Source organism: Vanellus vanellus, assembly GCF_965231255.1.
Source record: "Vanellus vanellus genome assembly, chromosome: 8".
NCBI classification, from domain to species: domain Eukaryota; kingdom Metazoa; phylum Chordata; class Aves; order Charadriiformes; family Charadriidae; genus Vanellus; species Vanellus vanellus.
In genome coordinates, this window is record NC_138913.1 from 29,247,760 (window position 1) to 29,271,819 (window position 24,060).

The 24,060-nt window shown below is 41.9% G+C and overlaps 1 protein-coding gene across 2 annotated transcripts; it reads left to right on the forward strand.

The window, feature by feature from the left end:
* Positions 1-1,870: 1,870 nt before the first annotated feature.
* Positions 1,871-22,701, forward strand: TRA2B (transformer 2 beta homolog). Of its 2 annotated transcripts, XM_082487147.1 has the most exons (9): positions 1,876-1,983; positions 8,914-9,047; positions 13,105-13,267; positions 13,834-14,022; positions 15,404-15,519; positions 16,598-16,681; positions 20,491-20,553; positions 21,335-21,408; positions 22,279-22,701. In XM_082487147.1, the coding sequence occupies exons 1-9, from the start codon at positions 1,948-1,950 to the stop codon at positions 22,287-22,289; spliced, it is 870 nt and encodes a 289-aa protein (XP_082343273.1). In that variant the 5' UTR covers positions 1,876-1,947; the 3' UTR covers positions 22,290-22,701. The 2 variants fall into 2 exon arrangements, with proteins under 2 accessions (XP_082343274.1, XP_082343273.1); XM_082487148.1 differs by lacking the exon at positions 8,914-9,047 and having other exon boundaries at positions 1,871-1,983.
* The last annotated feature ends 1,359 nt before the right edge of the window (positions 22,702-24,060 follow it).

Sequence of the window (24,060 nt, forward strand, 5' to 3'; positions counted from 1 at the left end):
AGACAATCCAGAACTTTGATTTGATGTCATGCTCCTGAATATTAGCCAGCTTTGACAGTTCATGTCCTCTGTCTCTTTCTGCCCCTTCTGTTACAAGCAGCAAAGGGGGAAAACTGATTTTTCTGAGCTTGAGTTCTCAGTGATTCAGTAAACATGGTGGTACTTTCCGTGACTACATCCTTCCACCCTTGCTTGTGACTCTGTATGGCGCAGTGTATCACTAACTGTGCTACGATGCCAGCAAAGCACTGAGATGAAACCACTGAAATGTGGCTTTAAAAAAAAAAAGCGGTAGTATCATTAAAGCTGCGAAAATACTGTTCACCTTCCTCTTTGGTTGATGAATTCATCTTTGTGCTCTGGGGCTGGGAGGGAGAAGGAAGGCAGCCAAGGAGCCTCCAGCTTGTCTCTCCTCATGAGCGTCAAAGCTAATAGAAACGGAGCTGGAGTCCCCCCTGGGTGTTTCAGGAGTCATCGCCTGGCAATCTGCAGCGCCGGAGCTGCTCGCCACACAGGTGGCTCACCGAGGTTTAAAGCCGTCAGTCAAATAATTGCTGTCTTCGCTTTGCAGTTTGCCGCCAGCCTGCTGTCTGGCTTTTTCAGTTGGACTGCTCGAGCACGTCACTGCCACCTCTTAAAATGTGTGTGGCAAATGGCGCTGGGAATAACCTCGGCAGGAAAAAAAATCCACAGTTAAAAAGAGGTACTGAGCTGCTCAGCTCTCTGCCTCGCTGCTCGTTTAACAGCACAAATGGGGGCGTGCAGAGCATTACCCCATGAAAATGCACTTAAGTGAAGAAAAATAATTGCGGCCGGTGTGTCAGATGGTTATAGGAGCAGACGTGGAGTGGGATCGCATCCTTCAGCAGCAGCGTGGGGGGTAACCGGCGCACCGGGATGCGCCGACCGGGTGTGATGATGCCTTCTGCCTCCAGACTTCAACCCTCGCGCAGTGCCGTGGTTTCAAGAGCACTGAATAAGTCGGTATTTTGCTTAAACTGAAGGGGTGTATTTGAAGTCATGGCGGTCCACTCCGTTTGGGTTGTCCTTGTTTTAATATCTGCACAGGTGGAGTCGCGCTGACCCTTCGGGGAGCACCGTGCTCTACTCGTGCTGCTGCTCTTGCCAGGCTGAAATTAAACAAACCAGACAACAGTCGGTGGCAGTGCCTGTGATGAAGCAAAAGGTGTTTGTGTCGCTCCCCGCAGACGCAGTGGTACGTGTTTTACGAAGAAACAATTCAAGGACCGAGCAAAACCGACTCTTCGGTGGTGCCACGCTGCCCTCACGCGGGTATTTTAGAAATATCCCCGTTTGCAATCCCAACCTGCACTAAACTAATGCTTCAAAACTCTTGGGGCACCTCCTCCAAGAAAGACCCTTGCAATCACGGTGATTTTTTTAAACCCTTCCCCACAGCCCGCGCGGGCTGCGGAAGGTGAGGCCGGGAAGAAAGAGGATCCCGGCCTCGGCGGCAGCTTGCCCCAGCCGGGACCATATCCACCGGGCACTGGAGCTGGCTCTGAAAGGGCCACTCGTCAGGCTGTGACCCACCAGGGCCGAGCAGCTGCCGGGCCCGGGAGAGGGGCGACCATGGGGGACCGCCGCCACGCGCCACGGACGCCATTCAGGGCCAGCGCCGAGGGGGCGGGGCTTCACCTCAGCTCCAGGGCCGAGGGGGCGGGGCTTCGCCTCAGGCAGCCGGCGGAGGGGACGGGGACTCACATCGGGGGGCGAGGCCTCCCCTCAGGGGCGGTGCCTTCGGCTCCCTGGGCGGAGCCTGGCGCCTCACGGCCGGCCGCGCAGGAGGGAGGGCGGGGCCTGCGACGCGCGCGCGCGCGCTCTCCGGGCGGCGTCACTTCCTCTGCGGAGAGCGCTGGCGCCGGGGACGGTCGGGTCGGGTCGGGTCGGCGCGGCGGTGGCGGGGAGCAGCGGCGCGGCGGGACGATGAGCGACAGCGGGGAGCAGAACTACGGCGAGCGGGTAATACACGGAGCCTGAGTTCGCTGCCCGGCCGGGACACACCACCACCACCCCTCCCCCCCCAACACACCCCTTCCCCTCCTCCATCCTCCGCCCCTCTCCGGGCGGCGCCGCCGTCCCCGTCCCGCGGCCTGGGCGGCGGGGCCGCCGCGGCGCGGCGGGTGAGGAGGCCCCGGCGGGCGCGGGGGAGAATCGGCGGGGTTCGGGTGCGAAGATGGCGGCTGGCCGGGCCGGGCCGGGCGGGAAGGCGGTGGGGGCGCGCGCCGGGGCCGCTCTAGCCGCCCGCCCGCCGGCGCGCTCCATGGTGAGTCTGCCCGGCGCCATCTTGGGCTGGTGACCGGGTGCGCCGGAGAGGGACAAAATGGCCGAGGGCGGCGGGGCTGCCCGGCCCGGACCCTACCGCTGCTCACCCCGCCGGCGGGGCTTCCCCAAGGGGTGCGGGGGCACGGCGGGGGCGGTCGGCTCCGTTCCCCCGTGCCTCCCTCCGGGCTGGGCCGGTGCTGTGGTGCCTCGTCTTCCGTCCTCCTGCCCTTGTTAGGCATCGCCTGAGGCGGGAAGGAAAAATCCCGAGCCGGTAGTAGTTCTGAGCCTTTGTTATACTCTTTCCAAAGCTGCACCGCAACTCGTTTTTGGTGAATTAGGTCCTAAATCGAGCGCCCGATATGCAGCTCCTCGCGCTTGCTTGGAAAAGGTTAACTCTGCTTCTGGATGTAGGCGCAGCCTTGCCACCCGGGTGGCTTGGTCTCTTAATTTAATTTAATTTAAATGCGATTGCAGTAGTCGAAGGGTTAAACCTCAAACGCCACGCTCGCAGTGCTGGGGCGAAATCCTTGCTTTGTGCAGCCCGCGGTAGGTGTTCTCTTCAACTGCATAGTTACCGCAAGGTGTTACTGTCTGGGTGGAATTGTACTAATACCGCAGTAGATAACTGGCTAAGCTTCACGTTTGTAACGTGCATCTGCAATACAGATTACCCGTAGTTGGTTTTTCTTTGGTGAATCAGTCTTGTTTTCCTGTGAGGGCTTTTAATTTTTACTGCAGCAGACAAAAGCAGTGCAGGGGCCAATAGTGTGGGGTGGGGTTTTGGCTTTTTTTCAGAAACAGTCTGTAATTTTTTTTAACTTATTCCGGCACCAGACGGAGTTGTGGGGGTGAGAAGTAGTTTAAATTTTAAACCTTCATTGGAGGTGGCAAAAAAAAAAAAAAATTAAAGGGAATGTAATAATTCTGAGCGCAAAATTGCAGTTTCTTTCTTTGAATGTGACCTTTTTATATTCAGATTCGCTATAATAAGCCTTAATACTATGAGTGTTTCTACTTCAGGGTAGGTTAGATTAGAAAAAAATGGTCTCCGGGAAGCTAAAAATGCTCCATGGAAATGAACGCTGAAAGATAGGGATTAAATAATAGGCTCGTACCGCCCCCAGTGTTCTTTTCATTGATGTCTTCATGTCACTCTTACAACTGTTATGGTTTTAGTGAGGGAGCGTTCTGACTTGCTCAAGGTGGATTTCTGTGTGTTAGTTTTCTTATAAAAAGTTGGTTTAATTGCTGTTGTGCAATTAGACTGCAAATCAGTTGAAGGTGGTAGCCTAACTTTAGTAAAAGTTTGCCAGGATAACCTGTATTGTATTTCCAATCGGAATGAGTGGAAATGTTAAAACATTGGTAGCAAAGTCTTTTTGAAACGTAATTGGGCAGGGTATGATAGGACAGCAATTTCTATCCCACCCTCCGTTCTATTTTATCTTTTATGTTCTTTTATTAAAAAAAAAAATACAAATCATGTGCAGGCAGTCTTCACCAAGGCATAAAATGAGTTATGTCTGAACTTTAGTGAATCATAAATAGGTAAATTGTATGCAATGTACATGTTTGTAAAACTAAAAGATAAAACCATAGAGCTACAAGCCAGCTATTTCAGACTAGATTCAGGGAGTGGCTTTTCTAATGCTATTGCTGGTGTTATGATGTTTTTTGCTTACTTAAGGCTTATATTTTACTGACTCAATGGCTTTGTACTTTTTCAAGCTGGAAGCGCTAAGGTCTCTGCAGAGTAGAAACAGCGTTTGGATAAATAATCTGGGATATGACTTTACAACTGTCTGTTAAGCTGTTCCAAGTCCACGCTGCCAACAAGAATTGTGCTCCTGAAAATGTGTTCCTGCTTTCTCCCTGTACTAGTGTTTGTATAGTCGGTCAGATCTGGGCATTAAATCAGCTGCATTTTTTTTTTTTTTTTCTGATTCCGTTTCCAGCAGCATTGGTTTGCAGGCTTGACTTGATTGTGTAGCCGCAAGACCTAATGTCAGCATTGGGGATGAAGAAGAAATACTGGGTGCTTTCGCAAGTGATGGGACTTGCTATTTCAGCAGCAACGCAAACTTAAACTGGCTTATGTCACTGTTTCAAAAGAATGAAAAAGCAAAGAAGGAAAAAAAAATCCCCAGTCAAATTCTCTTTCACAGTTTATACTCCATAGTGGGATTAAACTCTGGAAACTTTTTTAACCAAAGAGACTATAAGTTATTAAATGCTACCAATACTTCAGATATTGTTGGGATGCTGTAATAATTGCCGTGTTTTTCCAAGTCGTGTTTATTTTGTTTTCATTCATTGAAATTGTGCTCATTGAAGTGCATGTGATTCTGGCCTGGAAGGGTTGGAAAGAAGCCCAGCTACAGGAAAAAACAGTGAGTCTCATTTGGTGAATTAGTTAATACTGATAGCGATTACTTGGTATGTCATCAGAAACTGTTTAATACGGTAGTCAGGTTTTTTGTTTGGGTCTTTTATCAGAGTAGCTTGAATAGTATAAATGCTCAGTTTGTAGATCTACAGATCTAATCTATAGATTTATAGTACTCTACAATGTACTTAACACATTTTATAAAATGCTGATTTTATTACTAAGTTGTGGAAGAAGGAAGCAGTTTTAAAAGGTTAGAAACAATCTGATAGCTTGATGCCACCAAAAGGATAGGTCATTCTTTGTGTTCCTCCTTCATCAGCTGGCGCTTGATCTGACTCCTACCCTGAGCTGTAAGAAAATAATTTGCTTTTTGCTGATGGATTAGTCTCCTGCCAGTTTGGTAGACTGAATGAGGCCACAGGATTAGGGGGAGTGGCCGAGGAAGCAGGAGGAAGCTGGGCTTCCGTGCTTATGGTCTGTTAGATTGATTTTTGTTTCAGAACATATTCTTGTCTCTTTTTTTTTTTTTTTTTTTTTTTTTTTTACTTTGTGGAGTTTGAAAACGGTTGTGGAAAGGGGTTGTTTTGCTTTCCCTCTGAGTGGATTCCCAGCACCCCCCCAGCAGTGATCTGGTCTGGTGATTGTGTGCTTCAGGGGGAGAGAGACAAAAGCTGTGACTTCTCTGTCGGATCAATTGCTAAATTCAGTAGTAGAGAGGTTGAAGGGATGTCAAGTGAGCACAATTACACCTTGAATAAATCTGACTGTAGATTTGATAATGTGTAATGTGAGGCTGCACCTTTTTTTAGGAGAACAAGTGGAAATACATTTTATAGGAATTCAGGATTTAAAAAATACTAATAATTTTATTTGCCTCTGTCTTACATTAAGTAACTGAAATCTGTAACCTGTATTCTCATGAGGAAAAAACGGATCTGAGAAGCGCAAAGAACACGTGGTCCTCCCTTACGTACCTTACTGCCAGTGCTGTCCATGGAAACCTCTTCTATCTACTGCCCCCAAAATAATCCTGCTGTTGTGATGTTCCCTGCTTATAGAGTAGATGACTGTAATGCATCTTTATGAATGTGCTTAGAGGTGTTAAAAATGTCATCCCTACAGTATTGCGCATTGTTTATAATACGCTTAAAGTGTGGAAAGAATAATTTGGAAACCACAAGCCTTGGACTTCAGGGCTTCCACCTGAATTCTGGTAATGCCTGATGAAGGGGAAGAACTGTTGGTAATGATCAAGGGGTCTAGTGGTTTTTAAAACCTACACTTCACAAATCCAAGGTGTGGGGGGGTGGTGGTGGGGAAATGGTTCTTTGGTAGTGAACACCAGTCTTGATCTGCTTAGCAGCAGTGTTTGAATATAGGTAGGGTAAAGAAGTTTCGTTTTTCTTCTCTCTTCTTCCATGTGTCATGACAGGAGCCGCCTTTGGTGTTTTTAGAAAAAACCCTAAAATTCACAAAGGGAAAGAACAAAAAGTAGAAAAAGAAAATGTCTTAAGAATAACAAAACAAGATAGTAGAAACTCTCAGATTTCAGTGAGCTGTGGGAGTGGCTTGCATGACCCTTCGATGCATGTCAGTATAATGGGGCGTAAATGGTGTTTGGAGGGCTACAGGTTCCTGGTAGTTAAAATTTTGGGTAGGGAGGATTTCCTGGCAGTTCAGGCGGGGAGGGTAACAGCTCTGAAATTTTAGGGGTTATTATCAGTCTTAGTAATATCCGGAGCAGGTGAGGTACAATGAATTCCTTTGAGGCTGGAGGTAATAGAGAAGTGGCATAATCCTGTAAAATGTGGTAGATTGAAGAGAGAGGTTTTGAAGAAGGATGAGCTGGAAACAAAATGTTGATGTTTAAAAAATGGGAAATGTAAAGCCCAAAGGAACTGGATGAATATAAGCCAGCTGTTGAATTTCCTGATTTAGGTAGATCTATAGTTGTCTGAAGGTTTGGGTTTTTTCTTCCTAAGTTCCTTCTCAGCTCCTAGGTGTCCAGTTTCCACGTCAATCTTAATATAGCAAAGATAATTCTAAAAAAATGTATCAAATAGATAAACACTTCAGTCATTATGCTTAATGCTAATATAATTTCTCTACTGATTTCTTCAAAGCTTACTGACTTCTAAAAACTCTAAAAAGGGCTATAGGGTGTGCTTATGGGCAAGGTCCTCCCTGCTGCATCCCTCCCCTCTTGTGTCCTTCTCTGTATTAGACCACCCTTAGCTAGACATGGCTCCTTCAGTCTAGCCTAAATCTGTCAAGAGGGTTATGTTTTGCGAGCAGTTTTGGTTTTTAGCCCTTCAATCTTGCTATGTCTGACTTTTTTTTTTTTTAAAAAGAGTTGAAGACTTCTGGCTAAATTAACATGTTCACTTAGAACTCATCTCAGTGGATTGTTTTCATTTGCAGGTAGTAATGCGTTTAGGTTAAATTTGTTATTTCTCACTTAAATTAGTTCTCAATATTTGCACTGCCCTTTGCGGGATTGATATATGAGGTGGTGGTAGTTCAGAACACGTTCTTAAACATTTTGACGGAGAAGAATAAGGCCTCAATTCTGTTGCTCTTAGTATTAATTGAAAATCTTTATCCTGCAAGTTGTATCCCACTCCGGCCCCCCAGTATTGTATGGTAGGCAATTGTACGTAGTTAAACTTTGTTTTAAGTTGTATGGTAGTGATTAAAGCACAAATAAATTTGGGTTAGCAAATTTATTTCTGAATACTTAGTACCAAGTACCTGTGAAGTTGAGTGTTCAGGTTTAAGAGACGTTACAAAGATAAAAGAAGTTATTTTTTTGAGACAAAACTGATACTCCGATGTTGTTAGCAAGCGTTCTTGATCAGAATTGACAGAAACTTAGAATTTCGTGTTGAATTTGAAATTTTCTTTAATATCTTGAAATAAAGAATAGCTTCTAGTGTGTCCAAACCAAGTGTTTAAGCCGTGTGACTGGTGTTAAGCATTATACTGATGGGGGGGGGGGGGGGGGAAAGTTGAAAATGCTAATTAGGTTGTCATTACTAAAGGTGATTATAAGTAAATAACCGAGTAGATTGGGGGTATTATTCCAGAGCGGTGTTTGAGTGTGTTGCACAGAATTGCATTTTCAGTCGGTGGAAAATTATGGTTTTCTTGGAATCACAAAACCTGAGTATGTAATTGCACTTGTGCAGGCAGACTAGGTGTGAGTGTGCTCATAAACCTTCAGGCTAGACCATCTAAACTGTAAGAAATGTCCTAAAATAACATAACCGTAAGTGAATGAAAGACCAACCGCCCTATGCTTTCTGCATTCAAAAAGCACATCAGTTAGTCAGCTCTGGCGAAGTAGGGACCTTGCTTAAGTCACTTCTTGTTGATTTTGTCTTAAGTGTGTGGCTGACAGTGCAAAGTATTTTGAGTTTCCTAATGCTAGAATTCGTTGGTAGATATTCAGTTGATCCACTGTGCGTTTGCAATATATTAAATACAGGCATAAATAGTGAATTCAGTTACTTAGTACTAAGTTAAACTGAATTGACTGAATCTGTTTATAAGATAGGGCATTTGGTAGATTCAATTCTTGAACTGCATATATAGTAAAAGTCCACAAAAGATTTTTTTTTTCTAGTTTCAGTTTTGGCACTAGATTTTATCCTGGAGTTTTTAAATATTCTTCATCCTGTTCTTTTTCTATTAAGGTTAATGTTGAAGAAGGAAAATGCGGAAGTCGCCATTTGACAAGTTTTATAAATGAGAATTATTTGAAGCTCAGGAATAAGTGAAGCTGAAATTTGAAAAAAAAGAAAGTGAATGCATGCTAATTATCAGACCAGAAGTCCCACTTGTAGAATATTGAGCAATTTGTGTGAAGTGGGGAAGATGAAAGAAGTCAGAATTTGAAACGGAAGAATGAAGAAAAGGAATAAAAATGAAGTTAAGATAAGAAGTAATCTGGAATCTGAAAGCACTACGCTAAGTAATTACTAGTCTGTTTATGTGTCCCTGTATATTTTGCTAAACATGCATGCATTATCTGTTTAATAGCAAAAGTATATGCAGGGTAAAGAAGTGTCTACCAGGGAAAAAAAAAAAAAAACTTCTTAAAAATCTAGGCAGTTCTAATGCCAACTGCCCGGACACATAGATATGAATTTTTACCATTTATTTCACTGGAGCTTGTTTACAGACCTTAGGTAAACGAGAAATTGTGTACAAATTAGGCTTTCGATATCTGCGTGCAGGAATCCCGTTCTGCTTCCAGAAGCGGAAGTGCTCATGGGTCTGGCAAGTCGGGGAGGCACACCCCTGCAAGATCTCGATCTAAGGAGGATTCCAGGCGTTCCAGGTCAAAATCTAGATCCAGGTCTGAATCCAGGTGAGTTTTACTTCTTTTACCTCTTCCTCCTCTTCGCAAGTCAGATGATGATGATGTCAGAGGTGAACTGAAGTCCGGTTTAGCCCAGTTCTGTTTCCAGACATAACTGGGTGATCTGTGGACAGTGAATCCAAAGGGGCACATGTGGTTTCGGGATTTGAAAAGCTGAACTATTGAGTTAGATCTTTTTGCAGTTTTTTCGAAGAGGTGGTTGGCTATGTAGGCTTGTATCACCGCTGACACGGTTTGGAAGTGTCTTGCCTTTTAAGTCTTAGAATAATGGCTAATTTCTGAGCATGAAACATTAGGAGCTCTAGATCATAGGTTTTCTGTGCATTAAAAGAAATACACTTATCAGCAGATTTTCCATTTTAGGTCCCATTAATGTATTGCATTTCCTCACTGGAAACAAGGATGTTTCTGTTAACTGTATATTCCATGAAAAAGGGAACAGTAGAGATAAATATGAATTTCAAGACATCTGTCTGACCTTTGAAAAGTATATTTCATTTGAAAATTAACAGGGTGGAAAGCTTTAAAGTTTAGACAGCTTTCCAAGCTCTCAAAAGAAAAAAAAAATTGAGAAAGCAGCTTGCTTACTGTACATTTGTGTTGCCACGTAACAAGTACAGTGTATGTACACTATGAAAATGCCTTTTCCACTGTAGCCCTATACTCATCTGCTAAACAAACTGTGTGCAGTGACAGAATTCCTCTTGAAATTGTTAAGAGACATAATAGAGGCATAAAATATGCTGGTAGTCTAAAAATAAGACTGCAAACGTCACTGCTAGGCACTTTACATTGGCATTACCAGGTGTGTCATGTAAGAGGTACATATTTAATAAAGAATGGAGAGGGAACAAAACCTGTAAATGGGTGAATGATGTTATTTTGTTAAGAGTCTAGATAACTGAGTGCTGACTATGGAAATGAGTGTGTTGATAGTTCCTTTACTCATTTTTAAGCATTCAGGTTAAAAAAAAAACGTGGCTTTCAGCAGTGGAGCTTCCAGTTGAGCTGTTAACAGTATGCTTTTTAAGTGTATAAGCAATGAATTAGGCTTGCCAAAGGTCAGGCTGGAGGAGGGATGACAAGTCTAGAAGACATTGTGCTATGAGCAATCACCCGTGATGGAAACCACTCAAATACTGTGTTTAGGTCTCCTTGCCAGATCGAAGTGATCAGTTTGAAAGGCTTTTGTGAGAAGAAAAATCCTCGGGAAATTTTGACAGCAGAGGAATGGGCTTGGTTTTTCTGTGGACTACAGGCACAAATGTTAAATCATGCACTTGGCAACCCCTGTAGTGCAAGAACAATATGTCAAATTAAATGGATAAGTACTTCATAGAGTAATACCACCTTAAAGTGTATGAAACTGGAGTGACCTCTGGAATTGCTGGTAGTGAGAAGTGCATCGGACAGCTCAGGAAGGCCCAAAAGCCTGCGCAAGGCAGTCAGCTCTGGGCTCAGACCGTGTTCTCAGGGCTTTATCCAGTTGCGTTTTGAAAATCTCAGAGGATGGAGACTGCGCAACGCTTTGAGGGAACTTTTTAATTTTAAAATAGCAAGCAAGTCAGGACCCAGCCCAGTGTATCCTGCTGCACTTTATCCATAACCCCTAGGGATTCCATACTATGGGCACCGTGTTTCTCGCAGAATAACCATCATAAGAATGCAATCAAAAATTGTATAAAATGCTGGAAGAAGCAAATTCAAGATCTAGAATTTACAAGAAACCTGGCAAATCATTTACTCTTACAAGAAATCGCCCTTTAACTAATACTTTGGCAACCAACTTCTTACTTTTTGATGAACAAAAGTAGAAGCTTATGACTACCCATGGCTTCCTGAGCATTTAACAGCTATCTTGAAAATGCCTATGGCTGGAAATACTGGAAGGATATAGCAGAGTTAGTGTTCATTAGTGGATTTTGGGCAGAATTGTGTCGAGGCACATATTTAGAACCGACATACTTCTATCTGTTTTCAGTGCCGTCACATGTTGAGGTGTGATCACAAGCAGGTCTTCAATTCTGGCTCTCACCAGAGAAATAACCTTGTCAGAACTTCAATATTTCCTGACAGTTTCTGTTGCAAATGTATTTTTGAGTTACCAGCTTTATAAATTAAACTTTGATTTGGGAACGAATCTGTGTCCTGGCGTATTTATCCGTTGGGTTGTGGATATACTTGATTTAAAAGTCTGCTTTTATTGAAGTTTTCCGTCAGCAGCATAGCAAGCTTGTTATCTCCAGCTCACTCTGTGAAATCTAAATTATCCTTAAGGAAGGAACAGGATTTTCAGCTGTGGTGGCTTTGCAGCGAAGGAGAATAATGGCAGTATGACATTTAAGGCAGCAATATAAGCAGTGCCTGTTTAAAATAAGCCTTGTTCTCTCACGTAATAGATTGCCTGGTTTAGAAGTGTCCAGCTTTTGTTCATTGTAATGGATACAGTCTGTAACCTGAAACATCTGTGTTTGCCTTTTTTTTTTTTTTACCTATGTCAGTGGTTGAAAAGTGGCTGTATGCATGTGTTGAAACTACTTTTTTATCATTATTATTATTTATTTCTTTGCTATCTTTCCCACCTCAGGGAAGTTTTTATTATTATTTATTTAATTTCTGTTGCCAAAAATAAGTTATTCTTTCTAAATACGTAGTTAGAAGTGTTGTAATGGGTCATGCTGAAGTAATTTCTCCTGGACATGTATATGTGCTTCAAGTTGAGGAAGGCAGAACTTAGCTCGCTCACTTCTGATGAGGTTGAAGGCATTTTTTTTTATTTTTTTTTTTTTTAAGGAGGCCTGTAATGTACAGAGTATATATCATGCAGTTTGGCTGTCTGGTGACACTTAGTGAGAAATCCTGACTGTGGAAAGCTGTTAAATGCTCAGGAGTAAGAACAGGTTCTGTTTAAGAGCTTCATTCATGCCAGCGTAGTGGTGGTGGTAAACACGAAACACGGTTGTGCAATGATGGTAGCTTTTGGTCTCAGTCAGTACTTACTACTTTGGCTTCCACAAAATAGAGGAAGGACATTTAAAACACAAGAGTCTGAAGATTAACACTTTATGACTAAGGGCATTTGAATATTAAAACTGTTCATTGTGGTTCTTAGCCTCGCAGTGATTTTCTTTGTAGATGCATGTGGAATGCAGGTTATTCAGTGACTGCCATCAGCAGGTGAAGCTCAGGTGTAATACTCCAGTTTAGGTGCCTGCCCAGCTTTTCAACTAAGGCTGTCTGTTGGGAGGGCTGAGGGTTTAGTAGAAGGAATTGAAGTGTTTCAGGACCTCACCTCCAGGGACCTAGTGCTGTCAGAAAACATTTCTGGAACTGTTCTGAGGAGGCCTGGGCTGAAATTAGCGAGCAGTTACACCTTTACCTAAATACGCTTTAAGTGTGAACTTGTAAACATTCACCAACAGCTAATATTAAATAACTGTTGAAATACCAGAAGGTAAATAAATACTATGGCTTAATTTCTTCAGTTGTGTTAAGCTCTGTTTCAGAGGCATTTGCCAGACTTCTGTGCTTGTAGTTATGCACTGTGTAAAAAAAGTGTATTTGCTTTTCAGTGTCACTGGAAGCAGTGCTGTTCTGAGTGCTAGAATAAGAAGTGTACACCTTAGCAATTGTGCATGCTTTGTGTTGTCATATTTACTCCTGTTCCCTTTTTCTGTTTAGTCTTTATAAGAAAGCTACCCCAGCTATTTTTACTTAAATGCTGTGAATATTCTAAGCATATACTGTGTCAAATCGATAGCTTTGTTAGGGAAAGTTAAAAGCTAACTGAAGTGGAAGTTGAGGTTTCTGTTCTGCAGTAGAAATGTTCTGAGAGCATCTGCAGTAATCTAATTGTAAAGATTTAGCACACAGGCCTTGAGAATAGTGACTAAATTGATTATAGCTGAATCATGTGGTACTGCAGGGTTTTAGAAAATGGTTATTTGGGCTTTTTGTTTGTGAACATCTGACCTATTTTTGACGGGTTAAAAAACCCAAACAAATCCAACACTGTACCTTTTTCTTTTTTTTTTTTTTTCCTCAGATCTAGATCGAGGAGGAGTTCCCGTAGACACTACACAAGATCACGCTCTCGTTCCCGCTCTCATAGGAGATCCAGAAGTAGGTCTTACAGTCGGGATTATCGGCGACGACACAGTCACAGCCATTCACCCATGTCTACTCGCAGACGCCATATTGGAAACAGGGTATGTCTGTTAGAAAAGCAAATGACTCATGTAGTTCTGAATACATCCTGACATCACTGAATTAATTCATTGGGGTTTTCCAGAAAAACATTCGGCTTCCCACTCCGGTCTATTTAAAAGATATAGTTGAAGTTAATTGTCATTTGGCTTTTGTGAAGCTGTGGATCTCCATAAATTTGCTTCGGATTGGGGGGTGGGGGTGTCTTGTTTATTTGTCTTTTAACAGATGCCTTTAGAAGTGCTGCCCGTGCAGGCTGATGTCAGTATACCTGCTATAATTAATGAGCCAATGTATGCAGTGAAGGATGAGGGTACAATTATGTGCTGTAACTGTAGTTTGTACAGTACCCCGAGAAAGGCAAAGTATTTTTGTGAAAGGAGGCTTGTGTGTCTGTAGGTTTGATTGTAATAGTGTCTACTAGCAAGTTAACCCAGCCTGAATCTTAGCAGAATTGTCTTGTTGTTTTGTCTTGAAGCTCTGGACAGTCACAACTTGGGAAATAACCTTGTACTGCAAATACAAGCAATTTTATTCTAATATCTTATTTATCTGTCCCTTCCTGTAGGCAAATCCTGACCCAAATTGTTGTCTTGGCGTGTTTGGATTGAGTCTGTACACCACAGAAAGAGATCTGAGAGAAGTTTTCTCCAAGTATGGTCCAATTGCCGATGTTTCCATTGTATATGATCAGCAGTCTCGGCGTTCAAGAGGATTTGCGTTTGTGTACTTTGAAAACGTTGAGGATGCTAAGGAAGTAGGTTGGGGTACAGAACGTATGGCATGTTTTCTGTGTTCTCGGTTGCTGGGGTGTATATTCTGTAACGGGATATAGCCTGAGGAAGCTCACCTTTAAAATGGTGTAGGAACCTTTAACGTTAATTCCTTGTGACTATATGAAATAATCATAATGCAAGCTAATCGACGGTATCTTCCCTGCCTTCTCAGGGGCTAAAAAATATTTAGTGCCTTATAATAAATGTCAGTGTCTTAATCCAAAAGATACCTACTGTGTGTGAGAGGTCCATGAATACTGGTCCCTGTGCAGGCTGAGCTGTTGTGTAATTCACAGAAGCAAACTTTGGGCTAGTCGTAGCGCAAACTACACCAGCAGGGAAAAGAAAATGGAAACACAGGCTCTCCATTTTAATTACGAGATGAGCGTTCCTTCCTAATTCTGCACGTGATCTTGTATGTAATAACAGGCATGTTCAGAGCTCTCTCGAAGAGTGCTAACATGCATTCTGTTGACTTCTAGTGCTTCGGTCTGAAAGGGGGGGGAGGGGGGATCTTTTCTGAAAATAAAAGGCCAGGCTGTACATGGCTTCCTGGTTCCTGCAAATCTCCATGAGAAACCCTGAGGGATTCAGTAAATGAAGCTGTGTCAATACCGTGTAACAAGTTACGAGATTTTTTGCTTACAAGTGCTACAGAATGAACAGAGAATTCTCTACTTGCCAGGTATAGAATCCTACACTCAGACCAACCCTTGGAGAGCACTGTGCTTATGGGCTGTAATTAGGCTTATATTCTGCATCTGTTCCGCTCTTAAAGTCTCTCATGTCATCTTTTCCAAATTTGGCATGAAGGCTTTCATGTTAGGTTGGAGCTTTGAATGTAGGTCCTGCTACTTGGCAGAAAAAACATAATGTTTTGGTTTTGTGTTTTTTTTTTTTTTTTTACTTAATTATGACTCAGATATTACTATATTCAAAGTGACTGTGCATTTTGCGGATATATTGGAGGCAAAAAGACCTTAACAGTGCTCTTTTGTTAACTTCTAAATGCTTTGCTTCACCTTGTGTTGGAGTAGTTACGTGTCCCTACGTAACACCCTACGCGTGTTCAGAGGTTCCTCTTGATCGTGCTAGAAACAGCGGTACTGAAACATTGCACAAAAAGCCTGAAAGGACCATAATGAGTCACACTTTAAGTGGTTACTGAAGCTTATATCCAGCTGGCCTGGAATGTCTTACAGTTTATGTTCGATGTTACATATAAGGCTTAAGTGAAACTTAGACGTACATCCTAACTGAGCCATTTTAGGACTTCTCTTAATATGTGAAGCAGTGCTTAGAAACTTGTGTTGTTGATAAAGTTCATACCTACATCTAATTGTATTTTATCGCTCTATTTAGGCAAAGGAACGTGCCAATGGAATGGAACTGGATGGAAGAAGGATCCGGGTAGACTTCTCCATAACAAAAAGACCTCACACACCTACCCCTGGAATCTATATGGGAAGACCCACTTAGTAAGTTACCTCCGTGTTGTTTTTTTTTTCCAAACCAGTATGGGATAGGATTAATCGTATTGTGTTTTGTTAAAAACTATTCTGTATCCCCTATAAGAGACCTGATCCTGTGTGGCTTTCCTTCTTCTTAACAAGAGCTGTGCTAAGGCTGATGTGGTTATCTGGCAAAGATTCTGAAAACTACAAAAACTCAACTGATAAAGGAGGCTCTTCAGAATTTAAAAAAAAAAAAAAAAAGACTACATGCGGACAGCCATCAATATCTGCCTATCTTTGCAGCTCTTTGGATAGGAGGAGTTAATTTATATAGCACATGCCAGTGACTGCTCTAGGGTCGGCCTGGATTCCAGTGAGCAGAAATGTGGGTTCCTTAGTTATGCAGCCCAGACCTGAGCTATCTAAACATTTAAATAAACCTACAGTAAGATTTTTTTGACGTCTTAATTATTTTAAGTTGTCCTGTGTACCTCCAAACATTAATGTCTCTTGCAAGCTTAAGTTTTCAAGAGTGAATTAACAAATACCAATTGAGCAGCTGTGTGGCGCGGTTTGCCCGATTCACAGAGTACACTTTTGATTTAAAATTGCCAAGAATATAAATTATTTTCCCAAGTAATTTCCCAATTGGTTTCCCAATTGTTTTCCCAAGACTTTCAGCTAAGATACTGGTTATGTAGTTGGTGGTGTGTTGAGACTGCAGGTTGGTTTTTGGTTTTGGGTTTTTTTTTAATGGGAGAGTTCTTCTGAGAGTTAAAAGTGAATGAAGAGTTGTCACAGAATGGAATTTCTCATGTGCCTGTAATACCAAAAGGTTAAGAGGTTTCAGACCAAGGAGGAAAGTAGTTGTCTTAAAAGTTCAAGCATTTTAAAAAGCAGTTATTTAAGTAGCTCTGTTCCCACCTGCACTGATGGGAAAGTAGGAGTGCTCACAATCATTTCAACTGTGAGGACGTGAGGTAATAATGCAACACAGTTGAAATGGTGTATACTTGACTGACTGTACACCTACTGAAAAGCACTGCAAACAATACTAATGTTTTATATTTTATTAAATGTAATTCTTTTTCACTGCTTGTAGTGGCAGCTCACGACGACGAGATTACTACGACAGAGGGTATGATAGAGGTTATGATGATCGTGACTATTACAGCAGATCATACAGGTGAGGCAATATTTGTAATATCCAAGTATTTTTTTAAACCGTGCTTTCTCATCTACGTTTCTACCTATATAAGTGTTACGCAGTTCATCCTACATATGTATGCCAAAATAGTTCATTCTGGAATCTTACTATGAAATCTTTACCAAAATGACTGCTCAGTACAAATCATATTTGTCAGATTGAGAAATACTTTGAGATGTTTAACCTGTGGCATGAGTTTGGTTTTTTTTCTAATCTTCATCAAGTTTTGTAAAATAAAGCCTGTTCTTTATGCTCTTATTTTAAAAGAATCTTTTGTTGATTCATCTGTTAGCATTGAAATGGTGGGAATAGAGGTGCAAATCTAACATTTGAGTTGGTATTACAGTGCCAACTTATATTTTCAGCGTAGTGTAGTAGACAAAAAGTGAGACATTTCAGTGGTCACCAGTATCCCCTACTAATAATTATGGTACCTCAAATGTTGCCAAAAATAAGGAATTGGGGATTGGTATACTACATGTTCTGTATTGGACATTTGCATAAAAAAAAGCTATTTTAACTTACTCTGTTGGGTTGGATGTGTGTGTTCTACTTAGGACTCACACCTGTTTCTGTCTGTCTTCAGTCTAAACTTCTGTGTTTGACAGCCTAGTAGTTAGCTGAAAGAGGTGAATACTCAGGTGGCAAGATACATTGTCAGAGGGCTGGTAAAGGTGATACAAAATCTGTAGAAAACATGGTATGTAGTTGGTTTTGGTGATAGAGCAAGTTTGTCTTCTGTATTTTCCATTAAGACTGCTGACAAGGCTTAACCCCTGTGAAATCCTCACAATTTCTGGGATGCTATTAACTTGGACACAAAGATAGTTCTTTTTTTTTTTTTCTCTCTGCAACTAACAAAAGTTCCTGTAGTTGCGGGATTCTCTAGTAGTATTTCCGAAGTGGTTTGCAAAGCTTAAATGCATCAGCAATGGGTGGATCTGTGATTGTTCCCTGATGCCAACCGTGTATTCATGGAAATAGGTGAATTCAAATTGTATTATCACATTACGGCTTAAAGACAAAGGAAATTATAAACTCTGAGATCTTAGCTTTCAGTGTGCTCCTCTGTTGCTTTCTAGGTGTAGAAGAAAATGCCATCTTGATACTTACACTGATAGCTGTATGGTCACTGTCATTGACCGAGGGCAGCTGTCTCCTCCTTCCTCTCCTACTGCTTTCAGCCACTTTTTTTTTTCCTTCCTGGGCCGTTGGCATTGCTTCCAATCTGTTTCTCCCCTCTCTGCCTTGCTGTTATCACTTAAATCAGGTGCCTTGCTTCTACAGCGCTTAAATGCTGCTGTGGACAAGGGAGGGGATCAAGGTGCTCAACATCATCGCAGTGAACACATTTTCAGAAGTGTTCTGCTCATGTTTCTGCGAAGTAGTCATTAGGGTACTTCTGCCTCTTGGCAGTCCCATTTTCTTGAAACATCAGGGGCTTTGAATATTTTTGGAGAACTGTAGCAGCTAAAATCTGAAGTTGATACTGGGCATACAAGAGCAAAGATGCATTGGCCTTCACTTTGCCAGCACTTGTACGTAGGCTTTCATGTGTGGTAGATGGCTCTTTGACCAAACTTCCAGTTTGTTTCGGAGCACAAGATACAAAAACTTGCTTGGGATAGTTAACGTAGCCTCATCTCACTTGATGTTCTAAAGGTAATTAACTGAAATCTAGTGGGTAAATTAACTGAAGCAGCTTGCCAAAGCGTTGGGGAACAGAAAAGACTCGCAGCATAGCCTGCTAAGCAGTCTGTTAAGTGGTGCTTCTAGCTTGCTTCTCTCACTTTCTATTGGGGTTCTGATGTAAACAAAATTGCAAAGGCACCTAAGAGCAGCAAAAGATGTGGGGCTAATGCAGTGTTTGGTAAGTTTTCCACCATTGGTCTGTCTTGCAGTCCCTCAGAGTACGGATTTCCTTATTCTTTCATCAAGAGTCAGTCAGGGTGCACTGGTTGTCCTTGAAATCTGTTTGTTGCTTGCATGTTCTTAAAATGCAACTTACTGCTTGTTTAGATCACAGTATCACCTTAAGTCTTTAGTGCTTGAAGCATTAACCTTTTTCATTCCTGATAGTGAACAGTGGCTCAGATGTTTGTAAAAATGCTATCAGAAGTTGTAGTTATATCAGTTCTGAGTGTGTGCTAGTGAGAATAGTTGCACATTGTGATAGCCACTAGTAAGAAGTGGTGTGAAAAGATGGACAGCTTCAGTTAGTGTAGCGTGTTGGAATTCATGACCATGCTTCGGTCCAGCTCTTTGAGACAGCCATGTGCTGGGAGATGTTCTGCCTAATCTCCCATCCTGTGTCTGTTGTGAACTAAGGCTTTCAGGGTGGAAAATACTCAGAATATTGACAATTCTAATTCAGCAAGGGCGATTTCCAATTCCCATCTTCAAAAAAAAAAAAAATGGGGGGGGGGACACCCCACAAAACCCCCATACCCCAACGTTTTAAAGCTCACTGCAGAACCTTTATAATGTCTTTTCATAGCAGATTATTGACAGAGTGAAAGTAAGGCACAAATGGTTTATGTGTGGCTACTTTAAAAATACCCTGGTCTGCCCAGGTTAGATACCTACTTTCGCATCCTGCAGTTATTGGTTGGTTGAGGGGGAGAGAAGAATGTGTGGATGTTGTGAGTGCTTCCTTGGGGAAGGGAAAGTTAAAACTGTTAAAAAAGCAGTAGAGCATTGCATACTAGTACTCCATCCTAGAAAATCAATTGCTAACAATTACTTTACCGTCCTTGCCCTCTGCGCGGTGAAGCCTTAAGGGAAGTGCAATTTCAAATGGGAATTGTCACGTTAAAACTTTGATTTCTCCTCATTGCTGTGGGATGCTTAATCTTGGCTGGGAAAGTATCTGTAAACTGAAGAATGACCTAAAAAAAAAAAAAAAAAAAAAAAAAAACCAACAAAAAAAAACCCAACCAAACAACAAAACCACCCCAACTTGCACAGTGGCTATCTACCAAATGGAGAAGACTTTTAAAAAATAAAAAAGAAAAGGAGCCCTGCTGATTGAAAGCGTGGTGTGGTGTTTGGGGGTTCTTTGTTCATATGTTCTTTCTTCATATGAGTTACGGCCTTTTTGAGCTGCTGTGAGACATCTGTGGCAGCAACTGTTCCATAATCCAAACTTTGATTGAGTCCTCTCCTGGTAATGCTTTACTGTATCTAAATCTGGGGAGGTACCGCCCCAACCACTTAATATTATTAATAGGTATTGTTATAATATTGTTATAAGGTATTGTTTCAGTTCTAGGCAGCTTCTATATAAGGAGAAGTTGTACCTCACTTCTTAAATGCCCTTGTTTAAACATGATTGTGGAGTGTTAAAATGTAAGAGAGTGGGGTTTTCTCTGTGCCTCCACCTTGGAATCCACTTTTTCCTCAGGACAGGGAATTGATCTTGCTACTTAAAAAAGAAAAAATATCAAGTTGATTGCCTCAAGTAGGTAAGCATCTGAGAATAGGAATAGTCTTAGAAGCAAAGGCTGTGTACTGATCTTAAAATGCTCCTTATTGGAGCATATGATATTGTAAAATCCAATACTGGTCAGCTGGAACATGAGTCCTCTTTAACTGCTCCTTGACACCAAGTTTAGCCAGCTCATTCCAGGAATAAAAATTAAGGTAATGAAGTAATTGAACATTATCCAGCATAGGAACCACTATGTCTTTGTCTTCACATCCCAGCTTGATGATGCTTTTTGCTTGTACAATGAACTTCTTGTTTATTTTTTAAATTTTCAAACATCATTCTGCTTTTGTATTCACAGAGGAGGTGGCGGCGGCGGTGGAGGAGGATGGAGAGCTGTTCAAGACAGGGATCAGTTTTACAGGTATGATGGGAAAGCTCTGTGTCTGATCAACAGTGAAAATAATCTTACAGGAGATATTTTTTTTAATATTCTCTGAATCGTGTCTAGGATATCTTTAAACTCATTAACAGAAGCTGGGTGGATGCTGAACACTTGCAGCTCTTTAGCGAGCAGTGCAGTTCACTTCTAAGGTTCCCTCATCGCGATGGAAAGGGGTGAGGTCAGTATAGGGACAGGATAGTCCAGCTTTGCACAGGAAAAACTAGTGAGTTATGCCGGGAAGTCAATGTCCTGAATGTTAGGGGATTTTTTCTTAGTGGGAGATTAGTGGAATTAGGCAAGGAAATGTAAAACTTGTGAGTGCTTGGATTGGAGGGGGTTGGGGGGTGGGGATGGTTGTAGCAGTGACTGCTACTCAAAGCAACGCTTCACCTCGGAACAAATAATTTGGATTCAAAGTGAAGGTGTGTGATTTGGCTTACACTGCTTGTTTGGGATGCTCTTGGCTTGAAACACCGAAGCTGCAGGTAGTCAAATTGTGAATGCAAGAGAGCTTATACTTCTTTTATTAGTCCAAAATAATACTACTCTGACCCTGTAATAAAAAGAGTATTAAGACAATTCAAATCTTTGCTTTGTTAGCTGGTAGAAATGGTGATCAGCTATTTATGTGCTCGTTAGCTGTCCCGAGTACGCTCCTCTGTGTGCTGCTTGATCGGGTTAGAGGTATCCACGTAAAGCTGCTGCCACTCATCTGCCACAGGCTTTAACAAAGGGATTGTTCTGTTGCCCTCTTTCACAGGAGGAGATCGCCATCCCCATATTACAGCCGAGGGGGTTACAGATCTCGATCCAGATCTCGATCCTATTCACCTCGTAAGTAGCCATAGAGCTTTTATATCAAAAGCAAATTTCCGCTTTGCCTGAACATCTTCCTTTGAGGTTTTGCATCCATACATACTATTCGACTTCACTGTGGTTATTTTTTTTGGTTTTTAACCACTGTTCCCTTTAATGTTTCATTGAGCAACTGGTAACCTTGAGGACAGAGTAAATACTTAATTTGCAAAAAAAGTAAACTAGGTAATACCACTTGTTTAAAAAAAAAAAAAAAAATCAGAGGTACCATTTCTTTCTCTGAAACTCTTTGATAACAGGAGTTTGTAGTATGCTGACAGTTTGTGTACCTCTAGGACAGTGAGGCCGAATTCCCAAGCCTAACACCTTCTAACGCTGAAATTGTATTTCCCAACATAACTTGCTAAAGAGGAAGTTAATTTCATCTGAGGTCCAAATAGTGCGCTTTTTTTCCCCGTACTTACTTGCATGGAAGATAAAGCTGCAGTTTGATGGCAGCCAGTTAGTAAACCACAATAGCATTCCTGGCGTATTCCCTTTGTAAGGGAGTGAATGAATAGGTTGTGCTCTCCTGTTTACCCTTTGTGTCCAAACGAAAACAAGTGTAACCGCTTTTACTGAGAGGCAGGGAACAGTCACACTGCGAATTCTCCTTATGGGCCGAAACAGCAGTGCCGGGCACGTGATGGGAATTGGGGGTTTTCTACACAAAGGAGCACACTGGCAGAGTTGTACTGACTGCTAAACTTTGTCAGAGACGAGGCATGAGGCTCTTGAATTTGATAGAATTGAGGGGTGGCAGTGAATTTGGACAGAACTCGTCCAAATCTGGCAGTCCTTGGAAGTCTAATAGCATGTGTATTGTGTTTTCTTTTTTTTTTCTTTCAGGTCGCTATTAAAGCATGACACGTAGAGGAATTCCTAGCTACAGCCTTTGAGTTGAAATTGCAAGTTTGTGGACAATATTTTTATTGTCTCTTCTGTTTAAACAAGTGAACAGTGCCTAGTGAATAGGTGACTTTTACACCTTTTACGAAGACTACTTCTGTGATGTTAAATGCTGTTTCATTCTGCATATTTGTGTAGTTTGGTGCTTTGTTTCAAGTTGTGTTTGGAAAGGAGTATGTTTTGCATGTATTTTTTTAGTCTCCAATTTTGACTCCTGAAAGGTTTCTATTGTAAAGACAAACTGTTCAGTTAGTTTTTTCTACTGATTCTGAGGTATTCTGAAGATCAAAACCTGTGTAAAATGCTTTCAAAAAGTAAAAAAAAAAAAAATAAATAAAAACAAGTTTGTTTTTTCTCTTCCTACTTACTTTTGCAGAGTATAAGTTACGGGTTGAAAAGAGTCTACAACACTCGTGCGATGTATTCTGGCGTAATGTTTAAAGCCCAGGAGTAAAATTAATCCTAATTCTGTGTTGCTGGGTAGTTGTTCTCTAAATGTAACAACTTCAGGTGTGTAAACCTCGTGCGTAGAGAAGTCGGTGTGCAAATAGTACAGTGGCAGGAGGAAGAAACCTCATTGAGCAGCACCTTACGTGTGGAGCGAGATGGGCAGTAAACTCTCGGTAATGCTGATGAGCTTTGAGGTGGGTGAGCTGTTGGCAGATTATCGCCTGTAATGTGTCGACCTTTAAATAAGGAGAGGGCTTGTGTGGACGTAGGTAACCGTACGCTTAGAGAAGTCGGTGAAATAACTTTTAGATTGCCTTGATTTTTCTTATTTCTTCGCTGATGATTGTCCTTTCTTTTAAAGAGTACATCTTTATCTGCATACGCAGCTAAAACACAATATAACTCTCAAACGCTGCTTTCCTGCCAGTACAGTACCATTTTGCCTGCTTGGATTTGTGAACTTCATACACTTAGAGGAAAATTCTCTGCCCGATTCGACAATGCTTTTGTCAGCCTAGAACCTCCCTTGCCTTGTGCTCCAGCTCCAATGGCGACCGAGCATGGAGGCCCTAGAAAACAAGAGCGGTGAGATGCTAGGCACCAGCTGCTGTTCTCTCAGCTTTTGAACACAACTTCCTCTATTTTTTTTTTTCCCTGTACAGCAATTTCCATGTCTTTTTCATGGACTAAGAGCAGTTACAAGACCTTGTTGACCTTTATGTGATGATTTTTTTTTTTTTCCCCCCTGTTCCTGGGTGGGAACAGGACAGACAGGTGCTCTCCGTGCATTTCTGTGCCACTTCTACTCCATCATCTCTCATCTTACTGTGGTTTTTAAGATCTAGTTATGTGTTTGTACGGAGGTTCTCAGTAATCTTTACTCTTAACTTGAATAATTTCTGATTCTGCTGTTATGTTCTTTTGGAGGGGGGGTGGAAGGAAGAAGCAGGATGACACGGTGTTTCACAGGTTGGGGAGCTGTGGGTTTATGTGGTACCATAATGCAGGTTTTTCTTTCTGAGCATCGTCTCACACTTGTCCTGTTTGGTTCTCTGAGGTCCTACTGAGCTGAAGGTTTTCCTACAGCCACTTCCAAGAGCTTGCAGCAGAGGATGAATGATCAGGAGCCATCCCTTTCGTTAGAGACTTTATGAGCTGCTGTGCTGGCACTTGGCTATAAAGAGATGTGCCACCAGAGCCACTGTAGCTTGGGATTTAAGTGGTAAGCCTGTTTTACCCCAAATTTTTATTTAGTGGGAACTACAGAAATAG